This window comes from Euprymna scolopes, chromosome 8 (assembly GCF_053919585.1).
Source record: "Euprymna scolopes isolate OS-2025 chromosome 8, ASM5391958v1, whole genome shotgun sequence".
In the NCBI taxonomy this organism is placed as follows: Eukaryota; Metazoa; Mollusca; class Cephalopoda; order Sepiida; family Sepiolidae; genus Euprymna; species Euprymna scolopes.
The window spans coordinates 124,099,433-124,124,415 of NC_136489.1; the positions used below are offsets into that span (position 1 = coordinate 124,099,433).

General features: G+C 28.7%; 1 protein-coding gene and 1 long non-coding RNA gene across 2 annotated transcripts in view; one reads left to right on the plus strand and one right to left on the minus strand.

The window, feature by feature from the left end:
• Positions 1-24,983, minus strand: part of LOC145283751 (uncharacterized) — a 136,844-nt gene that overhangs the window by 52,466 nt on the left and 59,395 nt on the right. The window lies entirely within an intron of this gene.
• Positions 11,694-24,983, plus strand: part of LOC145283749 (uncharacterized) — a 181,417-nt gene continuing 168,127 nt past the window's right edge. The window contains exons 1-2 of the mRNA XM_080132812.1: positions 11,694-12,888; positions 13,321-13,575. Coding sequence (XP_079988938.1) covers positions 12,859-12,888; positions 13,321-13,575 — 285 coding nt within the window. The 5' untranslated portion in view covers positions 11,694-12,858. The remainder of the gene's footprint in view (positions 12,889-13,320; positions 13,576-24,983) is intronic.

Below are 24,983 nucleotides of genomic sequence, written 5' to 3' on the forward strand. Positions count from 1 at the left end.
AAATACAATGCATTTGTCGGATCATAAAAACCGATTAACAATCAATTTGAAGCTTACAACAAGTGACCAATGGAGATGCGAAAACTGGAACTATAATAAAATGATTTGCTGCCCAGTCAATGGAATACTTATGAGAGAGGAATTGCATCAATCTGACCAAAGGGGAACTGAGAGAAAAGATTGGGTTAAAATTGGATTATATCACTACCTTCTGGATTTGTTGGAAACTTCGAGAAGATCGGAGATATTATTTCCTCCTTATATTTTGATTTTTGGTTTTGGCTTACGCCAACCAGCTAAATACTTTATAGTTTTGTCACCAAACCCTTATCCAACCCTCCCTATCTCTGTTGGACAATCAACTAATTTTTACAAGAACATTCATGTTAAAATCTTTTTTTTTTCTGGACTTAACCAATGACTTATCATATCATAATCATATTTCTTTTTGTTTTCTTTTGTGTTCGCCCCCCTCCCTTGCCTTGTTGAGTATTTCATATAAAAGATCGGACCGTATTCTGTAATTAAAGTATTATATATATATATATATATATATATATATATATATATATACACACACGTGGTTAACATGTTATTTTTTGCCATCCGTGTGTTTCACTTCATTATTTTATGAGGACCACTAATCTGAACCAGACGAATGTGTGTCATAAGGGGCTGTAATCCTTATGGCTGGTGTTCACTATATATATATATATATTTTTTTTTTTAATTGACTATATATTTTAACTTATCATCGCCCAACGCCGTTTACTTTAGTTTTCACTTTTAATTCTCATTTTCGCTCTTTCGCACTTTTACTTCAACAACTGAAGATGATTCGTGGACGAATCAAAAGCGCTTGTGACAGTAACAATTATGGAACTTTTATTAATATTTTTGATTTTGATACAAAAAAGATTATACGGAAAATGGAAAAAGTAAAAATAAAGAATCATAAAGCAAAGTGTCTCCGTTGCATTTAATAATATTTGCTTTTATATTTATTTATTTATTTATTTATTATTATTAATATATTGCAAGGATGTGGGGAGATCATGCCATTTCATATTCATAGATTCTTTTTTTTTTTTTTTTACATAGGCATTACCACTTATCAAGGCCTTGAGGTCACTCGAGGATAAGGGTTAAAGAGTGTACAGTAGAAATTGGACAATGTAGTAATGGAAATTTGGTAAATTTGTTAACTTATATGGAACGGCTCATCAAAAACTTGTTTACGTTAGACTTGAAGACAACCATATTGTAATCAGCTGGAAAGCAGGAAAACGGAAGACAATTCCATAGGCATGTAGTTCTAAGATGGAAGCTTTGCTCATGGAATCTATGTTTAGGTTTAGGTACAGATAAAGAGTGGGGGAAATTATTGATAGTGATTTCTGCTAGACAAGTGTTTCTTGTGAAAGTTTGGCGAGGGGGGGGACCATAGATTGGAGCTCAGCCGAGCACTTGCCATGAAAATAAAGATAAAGCAGAGATAAACTCGCAACATTTCTTCTGTGAGAAAGAGGTTGCAGGGAAGAGAAAAGGACATCCCCTACGAGGCTACAAAGTCTATTTTGAACTCTATCAAGGCAGGATAAGTCCTTTCTAGCAGCTCCTGCCCAGATGTGGCAACAGTACTCCATCCTTGAATGTACCTGGCGCTTATATAGATAGAGAATTGCATCAGCAGTGAGATATCTACTGGATCGATAGAAAGATCCCACCATTTTACCAGCGGCCTTGGCAACGGATTTAATGTATGTGTTCCACTTAAGATCAGGAGTAAAACTCAAGCCCAGAAGCTTGTCAAAACATGAGGCTTCCCAAAGATGAGAACTATTCATTTCAATTGATGCCAGATGGGGATCAGAGCATTGATGATGTAAAGATAAAAGCTTGGTTTTAGATGCATTAAAAGTAACCAGCCACTCCTTTCCCCATTGTACCACATGCTCAAGATCAGAGGAGAGAGAATCAGCGAGAACTTGGTCGTTTACGATCTTAGATGTGCTACCATAGATAGTAGTGTCATCAGCATAAATGTCTATGAATGCTGTAAAGATGTGATTTGGAAGATCATTAATGTAGATCAAGAAGAGAGTTGGGCCTAGAATAGACCCCTGAGAGATTCCAGCATTAATACTGAGAGCTTCTGGTTTCTGTCCATCAACCAGTACTCTTATGAACCTATCAGACTATCAGGGAGAAATGATTTAATAATTAAGACATTTCCGGCTATACCGTAGCTGGAGATCTTGTGAAGTAAACCTTTATGCCATACTTTATTCTGCATAGGGGAACTTTGCCTGACATAAGTTTCTTCCGGTTCATATAATAGTTTATATTTATGTTTATTTATATTTTTATTTGTTATTTTATGTTTTTATTTGTGGTAATTTAGAAAATGTATTGAATTTAAATAAAATTAAGGACATTTTGAAGTTAAAGAAAGTTGTCATTTGAAAATGCATGACTGTTAAAATTTATAAATAGTTTTGAACGGTCATTATTGGAATGTGTGTGACTGTTTTTGTTTTTTTTTGTTTTTTGAGAAAAGTTTTTCTTAATTTTATTTTAATTCGTTTTAAATGTTCAGATAATTGTTTTATTTTGTATTATTATATTACTTTAGTGTTTGTTTTGTTTTTAATTCAAAGTTACATGAAACTGACATTTTCAAATAGGGTCTTTCTGAATTGTCTCCACTAAAATGAGTTCTTAAAAAATGAGAACAAAAAATTGTCGTCCCCCCCTCAAAAAAAATGTAACATACAAGTGCCAATAATACAACTGCAGTTTAATTTGATTACTTCCTTTGTAATATTTATATGCATCAAAAAAAAAAAAAATAAATAATAATTAAAAAGAAACAAAAAAACTCAGTTCTAAAACGTTTGGATGGTGTTTTGGAGTCAGTCCATGTTTGGTGTTTCTATTGGTTTTATCCTGAAGAATTTTTTAAAAATCCATAAAAACGAATTTAGAAAATAAATTGTGTACATTCGTTGAGGTTTGTTTTCAAAAAGTAATACCAAATTAATTTAATTATATTCTTATATGCACTAAAAGAAAATATTCCTATGAAAAATGTAGATTGTTTATTAGTATTTACATTTTATATATTTTATATATATATATATATATAAAAGGCAAAATGTGTGTGCACATTTTAAGTATGTCCAGGGAAGGCTTTTTTCGGCAGGGGGTTGGGGGGGGGTTCTCTGTGGAGTTACTATGTCTTAAAACTGTTAATATACCCCCTAGATCATAATATGTATGATTTTGCGAACGCGTGTCACGTCTAGATTTATTTACATTGACGTTTACACAATTCTTGCTATTTCGGCCCCTCTCGTGTTGATTTGGCTTTTTCGTATAAAAGCGAAACTAATCTAAAACGAAGGCATTGTTCCCGGGAACATCTAGAAAGCAATCAGCTTTTGATCAATACAGGGGAAAAAACCCCTTATAGGTGAGCTGGTTTTCACCACCAACATCTTGGGGAAACAAAACCAGCCAAAGTTGGGTAAACAAACCCCAAAAGACTGCCTCGCAGTAAAAGTTAGCTGCAGTATTTCTATTTGATCTCATTAAATATGCGCACCTGTCAATTCAGTTTTAAATGGTTAAATAAATTCAAACGTGTTTCTGTTACTCTCCCTTGCTGGCCGAGCGGGTAAGGTATCCGGTTTATTTTCCACCTTGGTTTCAAGGCTTCTGGTTCGATCCTACCTACCTACCTACCAAAACTTTTTTTTTTTCGTCTGCCCCCCCCAACACACACACACACACACACACACACCTACAAACACCCGGGCAACGCTGGGTTTCCCTGCTAGTCTATAATATAAATCTCACCTTTCTGTTTAAATGTATGTATGTTTGTATGTCTGCCTAAAACTTGCGACAGAGGCGACGGATTTTCACGAGATCAATATCAATTTGAAGCTCGACCCTTCGGATAACAAATATCGAAAGATTGCCTAAACACATTAATTCCTTCACTTTCAACTGGGAACTTTTCTATAAGGAGAGGTCTCTTTATTTTCGAAAGTCAACCCCTTTTTCTATTGACTAGCCTTAATTTAAGCCTTCACCATTTCCGGTTTGGTGATTGGTGATGGATGCAATGGCATTTATTTATTTTTTTTTTACACTTTTTTTGCCTCTTTCGCGTTACGGGTTCGAGCCTGCCTACCTACTACCCCCCCTTTTTTTTTTTTGCTCAACACACACCTCCAAACACCCGGGAAACGCTAGGCACCTAAACTAGTTATAAATAAAAGAAAAATTAATTGAATAACAAGATTTATATTAATAAGAAATCTGATGAATCTATAAAAAAAAAAAAACTTAAAGATAAAAAAATATTTTACTAAAAGAACGAAGAAAAACACCGTCCAATTTCTTTCTTTTTATCATCATTAATGCCGGATCATATCGGGTCCATCTTCAGAGAGCGAAACTTTTAATAAAATTTTTTTATCCTAACGTGTTCTAAAAACAATTCCATCTGTTTATTCAAAGTTTTTAAATAATTTTTATTTATTTATTTATATTTTTATTCAAATTTTTAAAATAATTTTTTTTATTATTTTTTATCAAGAGCTTTAATAAAACCTATGTATTAGGCCTAGTAATAGTATTGGTAATGTTAAAACAGTGTGTTTATTTTATTTCATTAAAAAAAAAATATTTTTGTGTATAAATATTTAATAAAACTTATGTGAGTTTAAGCAACAGAAGAAAAAAAAAATTAATTTATAAAAACAACCGATACATCACTCGGTTGATTACTTCACCTTCTAATATTGTTAAAAATTCACTGTCTGACATTGCTGAACTTTATCATTAATTCTCAGTAATATCTATTATGTCCAAAAGCAGATATCTAACTGATATGTCCCGGAAAGTGGATATATTTGTTTGAAGTAGATGAATAATCTTGGCTACAGCAATCGAGTAATACGATCTACTAAGTCACTTTGATGAACAGTTGTTTGTAGACGTAGCTGATAGCATGCTTAGGCTTTAAGCTTTCGATGCATCTTTCAATGTCTACTCCAGATTGCGGTACCCATCCATATTATGGCTTATAGCACAGCCAATCATATTTTTGTGCGGAGAACCCGGATGTATTCATTACATCACTAACTTAATCCAACTTACTCAAATAATAGAATAGTTGTTTTTTCATTCAATCCTCTTTAATTGTAAAATTTATTAAATAATACTCTATTTTAATTAGATTACTTCCCTTTAATATTATTTGATTACTTCCCTTTAATATTCACGAAATTTATAGGCATTACAATAAATATAAACAATTAGAAATCATTAATATTCATTTATTAAACTCAGTTTCTAAAAAGGAGTGTCACTCTCTGATCACGGTTTCATTGTATAAATTAAATATAGTATTAAAATATACTGGATATGAGAGTCGTTCCAAAAGTAAAGCCTCCTATTTTTCTTTTCTTTTTTACTCAAAAAGTTGAAGAGCTATGACAACGGGAATGGTACCTTAAAATGACCGACATTTTGTGTCCCAGAATTTATTTTTCTACATAGTCACCACCATTCTCTATGCACTTTTGCCAGGAATTCAATGACACATCTCTACTTTTTGTGCATGTCAATGACAAAGGTTGCTCCTTTTTTTTTTTTTTTTTACTTGGGGCAACAGATTATCAAGGCCATGAATGTTGTAATTAATATTGGGTGGAATTTGATTATTTATGAGGACGACCTAACAGGAATTTGTTTACATTAGATTTGAAGGCTCCCATGTTTTTTTTTTTTGTGCTTTTTTTAGAGTTTCACTAATATCACGTCAATATCTACAACAGAGAGCTGAAACCTGTATAATGGTGCAATTTGCAACCCCCTGCTGATCCATTTGGACGAAATAAAAAAAGAATAGGCGGTATTATTTTTCGAGCGTCTCTCCTAGATTGGGTGAACTGTTTGAATAGTCTAAGAACGTATTTTTTTATGTTTAATAGAAAAAAGATAAAGTAATTATAATTCCTATTTGTTTGTCTCCCGACGAGGGCAAGGTTATACATAAGGTCGGTTTTTAAAGTGAAGAAAATTTAACTCCCTCAAAAGTGGTACTCTGGAATGGAACGAAAATAAAAATTGCCTCAATCTAGAAGGACTTCTCCTTTACTGATCGAAGACAAAACAGACCAAGTGTAGCACCTGAACAGGTACTACACTTAGTTCCCAGCCAAAAAGGACAAAGATTTGGGAGTTTTTTTAATAACACACACAAAAAAAGAAAAAAAAAAAGATTTAAAAACAAAAAACACGTAATCATGTTTGATAGACTTATGGATGACTCCATATTCTTGGTCTCCTTTTTGTTAGGAGCGAAGTGTAGTATCAGTTCTAATAATACACTTAACCTTTCTATCCTCGGCCTGTAACAAGAGTTCTAATCCAGAGTGTCCCGTTTTGGGAAGTTGGATTTCCTCCACATTAAAAACCGATTTTCTGTTTGACTCTGCCCTCGTGGGGAGGCAAATAAAATATGATTTATGGAGAGAGTTTATAGTCATAAATTTTTTTTTTTTGATTTAAAATTAGAATTAAACATTGAGTGCAGTTTTAACATTAATATTGGGAGGGAGGTAATTTTTTTTTTTTTTTTTTTTCAAATCTTAAATATCGCCATGTTTTACATTATTCTGTAAATAATATTTATTGGTAAACAGCAGTATTTAAAGAATAACAACTACAAAAAGAACCAACATTGTTGCAGTTAATCTATGTTAAAATGTTGAAATTATTTTTACATTGGTATTTTTATACACTGAAAAAATTTTTTATTGCTTTATTAAAACATGTTGAAACATGTGCCCCCCCTCTCTCTCTCTCTCTCTCTCTCTCTCTCTCTCTCTCTCTCTCTCTCTCTCTCTCTCTCTCCCAGTGCCCCCTAGAAAGCGAAAGAAAAAAAAGTATAGAGGAGATAAATGCATCAGCAAGAAGACTTAGCCAGATAATAGAATAAATGGGACGGTCAGGTCAGGGGAGATATATTTCAAAGATTAAAACTATTCAACAGTGTTCTGTTAATGTGTGTTTATCATCTGAAGTGAAATTTTCTTTTCTTTTCAGGTCGCTCAGAAAAGAAGAAAAGTTTTCTGTGTGTCATTTTATTAAACATTTTAAAAAATAAATTGCATTTTTCTTCAAACATCTTAAAATGGCTTCCTAGCATAGCATGAGGAAATCGACTTGTTATAGATTAACATGTGATCTATCAAGAATTCAATAATTAATATTTCCTTTTGAATTAGAACTGACAATGGCGCTAGGTGTATGGGTAGGGGGGACAGCTGCTATCATCAGTTTCTTTCTTTTCTTTCTTTTTTTTTTAGCAAAATAAGTAAGCCATGTCGGTGGTTCAGTAGTTATATAGGCATATATAATAATATATTATTAACACACACACACACACACACACACACACACATATATATATATATATATACTTTTTATTCATACGTATATTGATTATTTTAAACAAATTTATATATATACTTATATATATATATATTGAGATATCTTTATTTGTACGTGTGTAGGTATATATATATATATATATATATATATATATATATATATATATATATATATATGCCTTTATTGATATATAGATATTTATATGCATTTATGTGTAGGTATATATATATATATATATATATATATATATATATATATATATATATATATATATATATATATATATATATATGCGTTTATTGATATATAGATATTTATATGCATTTTATGTGTAGGTATATATATATATACACACACATATGGAATATATATATATATATATATATATATGCGTTTATTGATATATAGATAGTTATGTATTTATGTGTAGGTATATATATATATATATATATACACACACATATGGAATATATATATATATATGCGTTTATTGATATATAGATAGTTATATAGATAGTTATGTATTTATGTGTAGGTATATATATATATATATATATATATATATATATACACACACACATATGGAATATATATATATATATGCCTTTATTAATATATAGATATTTATATGTATTTATGTAGGTGTATATATATATATATACATACACACACACACGTTTTATTTATGTGTATATTGATTCTTTTAAACAAATTTATTTATATACTTATATATATATATATATATATATATATATTGAGATATCTTTGTGTGTGTATATATATATATATATATCTTTTATATATTTATATTAATATATACGCTTTTATTTATTGATATGTAGATATTTATATGTAGTTATGCATATATATATACACATTTTTATATGTATATTGATTCTTTTAAACAAATTTAAGTATATATATATATATATATATATATATATATATATATATATATACACGCCTTTATTATTGATATATATGTGTACTGATCATAGTTACACATTCCACTTTAAAACAGTACAGCTTTTTTTTTTTTTTCTGAAAATTGAATAAGTTTTTCTAGTATTCAAGTATTTCCACCATTATTTTCATTATGTATATTATGTTTCATTTATAACATTAATAAAATATAACGACGAAATAAAATAATTTGCTAAGCACAAAAAAGAATAAGTGAAAATTGTGACATAATAATAATAATTCTTTAGGTTCACAGATGGGAAGAAAGTGGGTAATTTGCGTGGGTTCGGAGTGGGGAGTAACATCCATCAATGTGGCTTACGCAAACACACGCACACACTCATTAAATCGTACACAGACGCGCACATGTAAGTAAAAGGCAATGCCTTGATTTGATTGGTGCGTTCTAGATTACCAAGCCTTGGTACGACTAGATTATATTCAGAGGTGAAACTGCCTGTGTGCTCTTTTCAATAAATGTAATAATATAATAATCACGCTGTTAAATCGTTTGCTTTAAATTTATTTTTTCTTTCCACATTTTTATTTTATTTTATTTTTTAATTTGCATTTAACTCTATCATACCTTTGAGATTCTTAACTAATTTATACTTGAAACAAAAAACAATATTTTTAATACAAAAAAAAAAAAAAAAAAAATTATCTTAATATAAATAATGTCAATTCATTTTAAGCTAATCGGCCTTGAAACATACCTACTTTCATCTGCTAATCTCCACCTAAAATTATTTATCGTGAAAATAGCAAATCTTGAGGGTTCAGGATTAATGTAGGGCTTGCCAGAGAAAGTGTTTCAATAACATTTTTTTTTCTTACATTGTGTAATAATATTTGATATTAAAGCAGATAATTGATATTTAAACAAGTGCATGTTGTTTAATAATTAAGTCGTGTATATTTGAAAAATAAAGTCAAATTGTCTGCACGAATATATTTGCAACTAATTAATTTATTTTGGGGAGAGGGCCTGTGAAGAATGGGAAGTATAAAAATATCCTTTTTTTTTTAAAGAATCAATATCACTGATAATATATTTAATTGGCTGTTGAGAACAATGTTTTGAAAATATCATTCTAAAAATATATTGATGTTATATATATATCGATTTTATATACTTATATGTAGTGACTTATATACACACAACATATATATATATATATATATATTGATTTTACACATTTATATATATCTGATTATACATACATATTCTATATGTATCGGAAGTAAATATTCTCTGAAAGTGTAAATTCATTTTTATTGAACTTAATTGCGACAATTTGGAAAAATGTCTATTAAAATATACATAAAAAGTCTATTTCTTTATAATTGAACGTATTCTCCCCACCTCTCTCTCTCTCTCTCTCTCTCTCTCTCTCTCTCATATATATATATATATATATATATATATAATATATATATATATATATACATTTTGTGAAAGTTATACAAAATCTAAAGTTTTCAAAAAAATTTTATTTTTTTATATTGATAATTGTTATTTTATATATATATATATATATATATATATATATATATATATATATATATATAAAAATAAAGCCTTTATTGTTTTTCTGTCTTTTCTCTCTTTCGTCTCCATCATATTACCCACTAATAAATTTTTTCCAATTCTAATCTGAATGCGAAGTCGGTGTTATCTTTTTTTTGGTATTATTATACAAACACCGTGACAGGGTTAGGGTTTAGGGTTAGGGGCTAGGGTTAGGGTTAGGGGTAGGGTTAATTCGCTGTCACGGTGTTTGTATAGTTTTACCCTTTTTTTTACCTTTACATTTGTATAATGCCAGCTTTTTCTCCTCTTCTGGCGAGAAGCACTGGCTTCGAAATGCCATGGCCAAAGAGGTTTCTCCCTTATTTTTCTTTCTGTAATCCTTATTGACTTGATAATGCAATAAAGTTCCTTTGTAATTTTTACTTTTTATCTTAACTCTCTCTCTCTCTCTCTCTCTCTCTCTCTCTCTCTCTCTCTCTCTCTCTATATATATATATATATATATATATATATATATATATATATATATATTCTGTGTGCGTCTGAAGAAAAGATATGACATACCATGGATTTTATCAATATATATTATATTTATATATATTTATATATATATATATATATATATATTGATTATATATATATATATATATATTGATTATATATATATATATTGATTTTATATTTATATATATATATATATTGATTATATATATATATATTGATTTTATATTATATATATATATATATTGATTATATATATATATATATATATATATATATATATATATATATATATATATATATAATGTTCAGTATTTGCATTACTGTAATGTAAAGACATTCACTTTAGGCAGGTATAACCGGTTTCCTCTGAAGGAGAAAGTTTCATGGGACTACGAAATTCACAAGCACTCAACAGTCGCGTGTATATCCCCGTCAGGGAAAATGATGGCTTTTGCAGGGAGGTGTCGACGCCCAGTTTTTCCAAATGGTCATTCATCTGGTACTGACCAGATTCAGTATTGCTTAACTTCAGTGGTCTATTAATTATATATATTGATTATATATATATATCGGAATATATTGATTTTATACATATTTATATATATATCTTGAAAAATATATATCTATATATATATATATATATATATATATATATATGTTGAAATTTATATTTATTGACTATGGGTATTAATATATATTGCTTATATATATATATATATATTGATATATGTGAAAATATTGATATATATATTGAAATATACTATGTATATTGAAATATATATTGTTATATATGTTGAAATATATATTGATTTTATATATATATATAAATAAATCTATATTGATTATATGTATAAATGTGTGTATATATATATGTATATATATATATATAAAATCAATTATAAAATTATATTTTAATAAACAATATATATATTATCAATTATAAAATTATATTTTAAATATATGTATATATATATATATATATAAAATCAATTATAAAATTATATTTTAATGAACAATATATATATATATATATATATATAAATATATATATATATATATATATATATATATATATATATATATATATATAATCAGGCTTCTAAGAAAAACTAATTCCTTTACAAGAAATTAGTTTTTAGTAACTCATATTTAATATGCTAATTGTGATTGTAGAGTAGTAATCTCTCTTTGACATATTTTAATGGCAATTAAGTATTTTGTGATGCGTTTCCTCATCCATAGCGTCATCAACCAATCGTATATGAGTTTGTGTAGAACGATTGAATAGTGACCTATTTTAGATGGCAGATTTTTGTGTGGTCCTCCTTTCCTCTGCACGCCTCTCTTATCATTTAGAGAGAGCTAAGCTACACTGGAAAGAAGCTACTTTCTCTTCTTCGTCTTCTTTACGTCCAAGTGATTTATCTACTTTCACGGGAATCTGTATCCGTATATTTAAAAAATAATTAAATTCCGTGTAAAAAAGGAGAGAGAAAAAAAGAGATAGAAAGACCGTTACACCCTTCCCCCTAAAAACGGATGTATATTATTGTATATTTACAAAAAAAAAAAAAAAAAAAAAAAAAAAAATTTGCATTATTATAAAAACACATGGATCCACGGAGTTACGTGCATAAAAATGAAGATACATCAATTATTGATGTGATGATTTTTGTATCGACGAAATTATTAATGGAGGAATATTTTTCACCACTTAAAAAAATAACAAAGGCAAAACAAGTTTAAAAACAAAAATTTGTTTTCATTTTTTTTTTTTTTTTTTTGTAATTTCAAATTATTCCTTTATTAAAAAAAAAAAAAAAAAATGCATGTTAATTTCTTACGGATGTTTATTTATTTTAACGGAATAAGTGGAACCGAAAATGTTAAAGAAAGCGTTTAATATCGCTAACGCGTGGAAAAAAATACCGGGAAAATAAAAGATTCCTTAAAAGAAAAGAAAAAAAAAAAAAAAAAAGAAAGTGATTAATCAGCGAACGAAAGAAAGAGAGAAGAAATCAGCTAACGAAGGAAAAAAATACCAATACACGCACACATACACACCCATAAATATATATGTGTGTGTATATGTATACATACACACGTGCGCACGCATCTCTGTAGTTTTATGTTTATTACCGATTTTGCTGCTATTCTATTTACAATTTAAGTGAATAGAGAGTAAAAAAGAGTGTGTGTTCATAATTTGGTGTGTTGTTGTGCCTTGTCGATTTGATCATATTATATTGAATAAATTATGCTAATGAGGGCACCTCTTCAAAGGATGACGTCACTAATTAGAGTTGGAATATAAAAAAAAAAGTATTGTTAAGTTTTCACATGCGGAAGAAATGTACACTGTTGGTTTTTGTAAGTAACCCGAAATGGAAGAAGACCCTGTTTCCAAATTGCAGGTAAGAAATTGCAGGGTTATCCCCTTTTTTTTTTTTTTTCGTCATACAATTCCAAACAAAATATAATGATTAAAACTTTTATATATATATATATATATATATATATATATATATATTTTCTTTTATCGGGGGTACTTAGCTCAACACAACACTTGTTGAATATCACCCCCCCTCTCAGAAACAAAGGTTTTTTTTTTGTTTGTTTTTTTTTGTTTTTTATTGTTTTGTTTTGTTTCGTTTGAAATAATTATTTCAAACTTTATTTTAAATATTTAGTTCTGTAACGGTACAGAGGAGTTTTAATTTGGGAAAGTTTTTTTTTTTAATTTTATTTTTTTAATAAGTTTCGGGGATTTAACAATTTCTTTTAAAATATCATTGTTTTGGTTCCCTTTTCCCAATAATACAATTTTTCTTTCTCTCGTTTTATAGTTTGTCGGGTCGCCTTGTGGCAAACATGGACCTTACGTATTTTACAAAGCCTTCAAATATTTTAAAGAGGATCGTACGAAAATTCTTACAATCGGAGAGTTTTTCTTTCTGCGACTTTTACGCGGTGGACCAATTTGTATTGGCGAAATTCAATTGTTGTGGCAGGATGTTCAAAACAGACAAAATTTGTCAAGTTTAAGACTTTATTTCTTACCAAAAGACACGCCAATTGGAAAACTTCCTTCACATGGACAGGTGAGATTTTTATTTTTTAAATTTTTTATTTACTTTTAGAAATATTTTTTTAAATAAAAAAAAAAAAAATGAACATTACAAATATATAAATTGTGACCAATTTTTAAAATATTTTTTTGATATATATAAAACAAAAAATATTTTTATTAATTATTAATAATTATATAATTGTTCGGCGTTTAACAACTTGCTTTAAAAACGCACGAGCGTGGATATGTGTGTGTGTGTGTGTGTGTGTGTGCGCGCGCGGGTGTGTGTGTGTCCTGCTGTATTTGTACCGTTTAAATTAATGTTTTCAATGTTAATCGCTAATTCGTGTTATTTTTTTATTTTATTTTTTTTATTTTGTTTTCTCCGATTTCAAATATATTTCTATTCATTTGTTTTCAAGTTATTCACGATTGATATTTCTCATTATTTGTGAATATATTTCATTTTTTGTTATTTTCTTACGTGTTTATTAATAACAACGAATCTCTCAACAGAAAATTAAAAAAAAAAAAAAAATGACCCATTTTAAAGTTACGACTACTTAAAAATAACCGATTCTAACTAAAATGATATTCACACTATTATTACGGTCAAATCTAAAAAAAAAAACAAAAAAAAAAACGTTTATAATTCCGCAGCAGAATGAATTTTACCGGCACTTTCCTATGTTTTATTAACTTGATTCGCTATAACTTCGCAATTTAATTAATGTTGAAATAAGGGAATATTTTTTGTGCGTGTCTATTAAATGAAATAATTTTTTCTTATCAGTTTTGCATACGTGCTTGCTTGACCTGATCTTTATTTTTTATGATCAGTTATCAATATTATACCCCCCCCTTCTTTGCTCCTAAAAAATGTGTATACGTGATTTATTGAAGCGAGTCGGACACATACATTCACGTTTATTATAGAGATTATTAAAATAACTCCGTTTAATGGCTTTATTTTTTGTTATTAATCTGTCAGAATACGCTCAAAGGAACATAATAAAGAACTTAGTTTAATTAATCGTCGATTATTATTTGTTGTTGAACAACGTGCTTAAAAAAAAAATCTATAGTGTGGGAATAATTTGAGTTTTATTTTTTTTTTTTTGTTCAGTTTAAAGCAATCAATATTTTGGTTATTTTGTTATTGTATTAAAAAAAAATAGAACTTGGAATTAAGTTTTTATTTGAAAAAAAAAAAAAGTGCCCACACCCTCACCCAATTTCAGTTATGGGAACATATTTTTATTTTAATTATTTAGTCTTTACTTAGATGTGTGTGTGCTGAAAAAAAAAACGAAATTATTAAGATTCCTTAAAAATCAATAAGATATTTAATTTTGTTCTCATTGATAACGTCATCTAGTCAGCTTGTTCCCCTCGAAATTTAAGCCGCTTTTTAAAGGTCTAATGAATGGAGAGGGGGGGGGCTATAAATTCCGAGTTTATTCTTTCCTTTTCGAGTTAGGGGGTGGGGAAATTATACACTTGCTTGTCTCATTCTTAGAGAATAACACACGCACAATGTTGTTTTTTATTTATTTCTTCTCTCATTCCCCTTAAATGTAGTCTAATGTATTTTTGTAATTAGATAAAAGTTTGACTGACAATCCTGATATACTACTGCTAATATTGGGCGGGGTTTAATTAGCATAAATTTGCATATCTCTTAACATGAATGTTTTTTTTTTTTAGGTGAAATGTATTAAGACAGTTCCTTTTCAAAATATCTAATTAAAAAAAATTGAAACTGTTAAAAAAGAAATTGGATGCTGCTTAAAAAGAAAAATGCTAGAGGTAGAAAAAAATAGGATAAAAATGATATTTAAAAAAAAAAAGTACGTTTAATAAAAAAATAAAATGTTAAAATTGCTTTAATCTTATTTTTATAGTTTTTATCGAAATATTGATTTAAAATTCTATGAATGTCCGACCGTTATGTTAAATTGATAAGTTTTAATTATTTTTTTATCCGCCTATCTCAGCTGACCGCGCTGCCCCCCCCTTTTTACTTTATAAAGTTGGGTGTAGAAAAAAAAAAACTTAACTTTTTAATGACTATCAACGTTCGTTCGTCATTTTGAAAAACATTCTTCACATATTTGCGTTAGGCTTTTATAGAATCATAGATTTATTATATATATATATATATATATATTAGCAAAGTGATGTTTTAAATCGTTTGTCTTGAAATATTAAAGTAAAGATAAATAATTTAAATTGACAGACGAAGTTTCAATTTTTTTCTTAGTTTAAAGCAATATATATTTTTCGATTTTTTTTTTTTCTTATTAATAATTGTAATTATTTTAATGCCTTTACTAATTTTGTATGTTATTGGTTTCGATATTTTCTAAAGCAATATTCACTAACAGGTAGGATGAGGGGGGAAGGAGGTTGGGTGAAATTTGGACGAAGGTGGAGGAGGAGGAGTCTAAGTAAAACCACCCTCCTCCTCTTCCCTCCCCCACTAACTTTCTTGTAATTAAGTTAAGCAAGAAATATGTATTTCAAGTAGTATCAACTCCCAAAGAATTTGTTCGCCACCCCTTCTTTTTAAACAAAGAAAACTATTATGTCATTAGACAAAAAATTAAATTTATTGCTGCAGCGTTATTTTTTAAATATTTTTTAGAAACAGAATACTTAGGTCGCATTGCTTTTAATTTATGTCAATTAATTTCTCACACACACACACACACACATATATATATATGAATGAAACTCAGTGAAAGAACTCCTAGACTAATTCAGTGCCCCTTCTGGGGAAGTAGATGTTTCTCCATATCAAAAAGAACTGATTTTGTTTCTAACGTTATTTATGTAGGGAGACAAGTAAATAGACTACAGAAACTTTCTATTTGCCTTTAAAATACAATCCACCCGCGTCACTCTTTTTTTTTTTTTTTTCGTTATTCTTTTAACTTGATTACAAAAAAAAATACAAGAAAGTTAATTTAACAGTCAAAATCTTTGGTTATTTTTACATGAAATTTTTTAAAGCAATCTAGGCTATTTTAGAAAGCTAATTGATTAGGTGTGTTTCTAACACCATTTTGTTTTATTTCTGATTTTGAAGTGATTATCGAGTCTTCAAAGACATCGTGGCGTGGCCATCTTGTTTTCGGCAGCGTTCGTTTTTCGAACTGAATAAGCATTTTACATTAAATAATAAAACTAAAAACTTATCCGTTTAGATAGAAAAGTAACTTATCTTGCCTTTGGTAACTTTTTTTCTTTTTTTTTTTTTTGACGTCTTTTTTCGTACCCAGAACTTTGTGGGGGGGGGGGATCTAATGTGTTTTTTAAAATTATTTTATTTTATTTATTTTTTTCATTGTTCAACTTAATTTTGTCCGTTACACAATTTTGCCAACAATGACTTTTTATAATTATTTTTCCCCTCCTAATATGCATCTCATTCCCAGCGAAATTGGTAAATTTATATGTGGGTGAGGAATGTACACAACGCCATTAAACCGTAAAATAAAGAAAAAGCCAGAACACGCAATCACTTGTTTGCTTTCAATTCCAACGTGATCGTTTTTTTTTTTTTGTTTGTTGTTTTTTTTTTATCGTTAATGTTGGCCTACTTTATTTTATTTTAATTTGCGTCTCTGTAGTAAATGATTTTTATTAGGAAGAAGAAAAAACAAAACTACGACTTGATTGTTCTCTAATTATAATGCTAATCCCCCTCCCATACTTTTATCGCATCAGAAATTAATACCAAATTATTTTATAACACTTGAAAAATAATAAATAAAAACTTGATTAGAGATAATTTGTGATGCGTATGAATTAAGGCAAGGTACTGTTCATTAGTAAATAAATGTAATATTGTTTTAAAATTATACGATAATTGTATATTTTGCAAATATCTGTAAAAAAAAAGGGGGGGTCCGGGTCTACCTGTGTGTGTGTGTGTGTGTGTGTGTGTGTAATGATTCTTTTGTATATTAAGTGTTCAAAACGCTCAATTCTAACAATTATTTAGAGGTTCGATATGATGCTCAATTTTTGAAATCTGGCATAAAAAGAAAATTAAACAAGCCACAACAAACCCGTTCCACCACTTTAAGGTATCCGGCGTCTTTCGTATATTGTGAACTAAAAACGAACTAAAGATAATTTTCAAAAGCCTTATTGACAAACGTTTTGCATAACCCTTCCCCCTTTTATCTTACAAGTTTGTTCTAAAAAAAATTTTTAGTAATGAATTTCTCGTTTTATGAACTGTTATAAGTTATTTTATTAACCAATAAATATATTCAAAATGCGAAGCTTTTTTTTTTTTTTTTTTTAAATGTGTGTATGTGTGTGTGTGTGTGTGTGTGTGTGTGTAATAAACCCGGGAAAGTGTTTAATGTGAAAATAGAAATGAATGAATGTAGATGCAATCGACTGCACACCCGCACCTAAACTATTACAACTGCTGCAACAAATGCTGAAGTTGAATATTTCGGAGAAAAACGTGCGTTTTAGGACATTCCCTCCCCTCCTCCCGACCCGGCAAATCTTTTTATTTTTAGTTAAATTTTTATAAATCTGAAGATAAAACACTGATTCTAATATTTGTCGAGATATTTATTGTAAAAATCGTAATTTTCGTAATTAAATTCATATTACACGCGCGCGTGCACACACACACACTTAAATTTAAACTTATTTTTTTGGCGTTTCTGCTTTTGATTTTTTTTTTGTCTTTTATTTTCAACACTTGTTGAAATTTCCTCTCCTCCCCCCCACCTCTTATTCAGGAACGACCAGTGGCTGAATCAATCTCTGAAAACGATATCATATCTACTCTTTTTCATCATCGATTTTTTTTTTTTGTGTGTATAAAAATTGTTGGGGCTTTTTTTTTTTCTATATTTTTTTTTTAATTCATTTTAATGTCCCTCTCCCCGTGTCAGTCATATTAGCAAGTATTTTTACTCACAAAAATTTACAATTCAAAATTTTCTATATTTTTTTATTCTAATTTTTATATTTTTCTTCGATTTTATTAAAAAAAAAAAAAAAAAAATTATTTTTCACTTTCAAGTAGTTTGGTTTGCTAGACGTTACTATTGACGATATAAATTATTTTAAAGTAAATACACTTGAGAAATCTACCAAATTATTTTAGAAAAAAAAATCTTTCAAATAGCTGATTTAATTGAAAAAGTCCCAAAATGAAATAACACGAAAAAAAAAAAAAAAGAAAAAAAACTGCGGATCCACTTTTAGTAGAAAAGTTAGTCTTTCAAATAATAAAATCCTCTTGATTGACAATTGCCCGGCATGCCAAACCATATTTCCCTTTCTCTAGACTCGTCTAATTTAATTCCTAAATTAATAATCGAAATAACAATCGATCCTTTTTATTTCTATCACAACTCCAAAACATCGACATAAAAAATACTTTTTATAAATGTAACCTAATTTTTCTGCACCTTTTTCAAATCGTGCACTGATTCACAATTTAATGTCTTATCAAATTGACCTGAAATTCATTTTATTTAACTGTTATTTTTTACGTCATGTTAAAATAATTTACATTTTTTTTTTGTTTGTTACCGGTATTATTTGACACTCGACAACAACGAAACTGGATTCTTAATATTTTAAAATTTTCATTTATTCAAGAAGCATGCGTATTATTTTTCTCCCATACAGTCTAGTTAGAAACATTGTTATCAAATTTGTATGATCGATTTTTGAAATTGGAAATTAAATTTTATGAGTTGAATAGTAAATTATTATAAATTAGTTGTATTAACCCGGCGTTACATGGGTGTCTTAAAGTTTGATTTTTTTTATTTTATTTCGTGGTTAATATTTATTTATTTTATAAAATTTATTTTATTAAATAGAATTTTGAAATTAAATTTAAGATAGTTTCGTCATAAGATAATAACTGAATCAAATTGTTATAAAACTAATTTTAAAATAATGGTATTTTAATTTTAAAAAAATCAATTATTGGATATAAACAGCTTCTGTGAGGAATTGCCAGTTTAGGTGTTTTTTTGTTTATTCGACAAATTAAATGCTTTCCGATTTTTTTTAAATCACGAAATAATTTCATTTTTTAATTTAATTATTAGCAAAACATCGCTAATTTAAGCCGACAGCTATTTTAAGCCGACTTGTTTACGAAGAAATTGAAATATAGACTTAATTTCGGAATTTAGTTATATTTTTTAAAATCAGTGTTTATAAAGTTAATTTTAGTATTTTACGTTTGAAATAAATAATCGATTAATAATAAAAAAAATATGCAAGTCACGTAGAGGCTAGAAAGACACACGCACACAAAGACACGATAAGTGGCTAAACAATTTTATTCGTATATAGAGATAATAAATTCTACTACAACTACAACAGCACGCCGGGCCTCAAAGCGGCTCATATTTCCGTCAGTTTTAAGACCACACTCACTCGACACTCCTGTTAAAATAAACTGATAGTCGCAGACAAATATTTTATTTACAATTATATATATATAATATATATATATATATATATATATATATATATATATATAAAGCAAATTTTTGCTTCAGTTTTAATTAATAAAAACTTTTATCCACTTTAATGTAGTTTGGGGTTTCTGACTCATTTGCGTTAAAAATCTGTTAATATAAGTTTATAAGCATTTTAAGTCCTATAATTATTGGCTGTCGGTAATAATGAGCCTGGTACCTTACTTCCTGTCAATAAAAAAGATGTCTGGCGCCTTATTAATTACAACTAATAATTATGAAACTTAAAACGCTTGTAACTTATAATTTAACATGCAAATACATCACAAATAAATAGGTTAAACCAAAATGAATTATATATATTTGTGTGTGTGTGTGTGTGTCTACTAATTTCCTATCTTAAAATAATTTGCCATTAATAACGTTTATCTAATTTTGTTTGGATGAAATTAAATTCTAAATTTAAGAAATTTAATGCTATATTACATTTTTATTTTTATATTAAATAAAATTCTTAAATTTCTACCCGCCCTTAATAAAAAAATAAATAAATCCGCAAATGAAGTGTGTGTATGAAACGCAAAAAATACTCAATTGAAAATTGTTTTCTTTCATTCTCTAATTTGAAGAAGACGGTGGTGTAAGACCATCATCTCACAGCTGTTGTTCCTTTTGAGAAATATCATCATCATCTACATGATGATGGTGGTGGTCGTCGTCAGCTGTGTGACTGGTTAAAGCCGAGCAGTTGTATTAGTCTATTTACCTGCTTGCTGAAACCAATTATCTGCCAAAAATAGAATCCTTTTTTTTTTTTTTTTTTCCACTGCTGGCTCGACAAACACACGCACACAAAACACACGCACGTGTTTGTTTACACACCTTTTTTAAACTTTTTCTTTCAAGATTAAAGAGCATTCATTTTTTTTTCTCTCTTAATATAAACCGAGCACACGAAATTAATCTAACTGTTTTTGTTTGAATGACATTTCTAATTTCTCTCTAGTAACCCCCACCCTAAATGAGACAATTACTCGGTATTTTATGGTATTTTTGAAATATACGAATTGCACGTCTATTTTAACCATATTTCTGATGTGCTGTCTGTGGTTAATGGGGATTATATGGACCGGAAATTTCAGATCGCAGTAAAAGGTTTACATGGATATGAAAAAAAAGTCTGTACTTATACGGAATACGAACCGTACTATTTAGAAACTCATTCTTAACATAGGGAGGGGGAAGCTTTTTGTAACTCTTCTGTAGTTTCACCTAACAATTTGATAAACAAATTCAATTTTTATTGTATCTTAACTTTCAAATCATATCGAAAAACTAGCATGATCTGTATTTTTCACAAATACCAAAACGTCGTATAAAGTAAAATCTCGATTAGAAATTGATACCGACGGTTTCGTGTGTGTGTGTGGGGGGGGGCATCCTCAATCAGAAAATTTGATCATATAAATGTGGTGGTGGGGGTGGGGTGAAAGCCTTATCAATGCATAAAATGGTTTGATTATTTTATAATGTGCAGTCACACCTATATATCAATAACTAATGCTTAAATAAATATTGTGTATATGTACGCGCACACACACACGTGTGTGTGTGTGATGAAAATTATGGAGGTTTTATTTTTTTATTTTAAACTATGCGAATCGTCAAACGCTGATTTCATTTATCTTTTTCAAAATCTATTTTTCTACGTTGTAGAATTCCTTTGTTTCGATCAAAATATTAATAAACTGCTAAAACGTAGACTGCTAATCCACAATTCTCTGTATCTCACCCTCGTCACACGTGTGTCGGGTTACTTTGTTCAACGGCAGAACTCGCAATCGAGATGAAATCGGGTTTCACGTCTTCACTCCAATCTCATTATTTTTTAATGGTTCTAATTAAAAAAAAAAAAAAAAACGAGACATTATTCTGTTTTCGTTGTATTCACATGCATTTTTATTAGAAGTCGCTTGGTTTCGTTTAATATTTTTAATATTTTATTATTAACTTTTATTGCTTATATTTTCTGACTCTTCAGTACAGAATATGTTAGTTATTTTTTTCTTTTTCCCCACTCTTCCTCCTCGCCAATATTTAATTCTGCCTAGTCAGCCATCAACAGTTGTCATTTAATCTCATTTACTGCGATGGAGGGGCGGGGGCAGATAAACTAATAACTTCAGTTTTTCTACACGCAACCGACGAACATTTTTTTGCCTATGATAAAAATATCACTTCCTGATGTCTGCAATGCAGTATCAGTATGCACTATGTAAAAAAAAAAAAAAAAGTTCTATACCCAAATTATTTATAGACGAGGGTATCCTTTCCTTCGCTAGTGTTCGCACTATTCCCACTTATATAAAATAAAATTACGCCTGATTTGGTGAAATTAAAAGAATTATACTTCTCGAACTGTAAAGCGGAAAAAAAATAAATAAATAGAAATCTGAAAAAAATAGTCTCATTATGGAAATAGAATGAAGGCGGGAGAGGTTGTCTGACTTGCTATCTACACGAAACGAACAGAAATATATTATTTCGTGCACATTCCTCTTTATAAAGTGAAGAATCTTTGGATAATTTAATGGCTAATCAATAAAAAATAGATTAAAAATTATTTTATATATTTTATTGGAGAGGGTGGTATTGCTTTTCGCCTGGGGTGCTCTCATTTGTGAATGAGCACTAAACTGGAACAATAGGCCTGTATATTCTAATCTAGAGTGACCTGTTTGGGGAGCTAATTCCTCACCTCTGCATAAAAAAAAACAAACAAACACTTTGTGTCTAACTTCTACCCTCAAGGGGATGCAAATGTACAGGAACAACATCCGATATTACGTCCTTTATCCTTTAATCCAAATATTTGACACACAGCGACCTCAAATATTTTCTAAATTACTTTTGGACGATCTCATTTCTGTAAAGAGGTGTGGAAGATATATATGCAACTTAAACGCTGTGATAAAGTTAATCGGCATTTTATGATCTTCAGTTAAAAATTTCTAACAATTAATTGTACCCTCAAATGTTCTCTATAAAAACTACTCCTCTAAAAATGTGGGTCGAATCAGATGTTTACTAAACAGGTTATTCTATTTTATCTTTTGGGTAGGTATTGAATGATTGATTCACTGGGGGTTGATATGCCGTAGACAAATCCATTTAAAACATTTGTTTTATATTAACTTTGATGGTTTTTTGTTTGTTTTTTTCTTATAAAAATCATTTACACTCGAAAACAATAATTTAAAACATTGAAATTAGCTTCTCTTATTTTTCTCCTTTAGTACTCACATTCCATGAGTGATGTTTCTGACAATGGGGGAAGAATTTTTTTTTTTTTTTTTTTTTTTTTTTTTGCGTCAGAATTTATCCACCTAATATTTGTTAGTTCTTTTTAATCATCATGAAGTATTTAAAATTTTTTTTTTTTTTTTTTTTTTTTTTTTTGCTCCTTATATAATTGGCTACATGCCTTGTCTGGGGCGATTTCCATTAAAGGAAAAAAAAAAGCCCAAAACTATCAAGTGATTAATTTTGATAGAGGTTCGATTAAAATTTTCAATGCACACTTAAGCAAAGTATGCACAATGATATTGTGAAGTTCTCTGCTTTATTTGCACCATGAGAACAGATACTTTACTCTGCTCAATAATTAAATACAATATAAATTGCTTTTTGATTTAAAATCATTATTTAACAGTTCAGTAAATATAAAGTGGAAGCTCAAATGAATTGCTACATGACTGCTATTTATGAAACTGTTTATATAAGTAATAGTATAATCTTTAAAAGAAATCGATAAAGGAAATGTCTGAATTGTATTTTAAAATAATTTCAGGTGTAGTCTAAGGATTATTTAGTTTTTATAAAGAGTCTGTTATGTTTTGTGTTTGATGTTTTTATCAGTTTGATAGCTTTCACTTTTCATAATGGCTTTTTTGTTTGTTGAATTCTGCTTTGCATAGAAATTGTATAATATTGTGTCTCTTATTAGCAATTAATATTCCTTTCTCTCCATCTAAAATAAATCAATATCTAAGCTTGCTTGTTCAAATTGAATCTCCCACCATTATTCTCTCTCTTCGTCTCTCTCTCCTCTCTTCCTTCTACTCTCTCTGGGCAGGAGGTGGGGTGGGGGTGAGGAGTTAAGATTTTATCTTGATGATTTCATTCTGTTTCTGCTTCCTATTAATCATTCTTTTTCTTTAACATGTTAGAACTGCCTCTGTAAACTTTTAGAACGTGTTTTATTGCCAATTCTTTTGGTTGCTTCACTGTGAGATTTTTCTTCATATTTTTTAGACAACCATATGGAACTATGCGGAATATGATGATTTTTAATGTAATCATTACAGATGAACTACGTCTTTTATTTATATAACGTTTTTATATTAAAACAAAAAAAGGTTTGAAAGGTTATGTTTAAATAAACTAGTTTATTCCACTACAAATGTAACTAGATTAAAATTACACAAAATTTAGATTTCTTTACTGCAAAATATTTTTTAACAAAGATTGTGTCTACAATTCTTCATTCTAGCTTAGATTTTGATAACATCTTCAGCTTTTCTGTGAGTTTTTAATCCATTAGTGCCCAGCAATATATATATATATATATATATATATATATATAATAATCTTTCAGGACCAAAGTTTTAGAGCATACTATATTTGAGTAGAATTACTTTCAAAGATCGACTTAACAAGATAGTTAAAGCATTTATTACCTATAATATAAATCTCACCTGTCTGTTTAAATGTATGTATGTTTGTATTTCTGCCTAAAACTTTCAACAAAGGCAACGGATTTTCATAAGATCGATATCGTTTTGAAGCTTGACCCTTTGGATGACAAATATCGAAAAATTGGCGAAAAACATTAATTACTTCACTCTCAATTGGGCACTTTTCTACAAGGAGTCGTTTTTTTTTTTTTTTTTTTTTT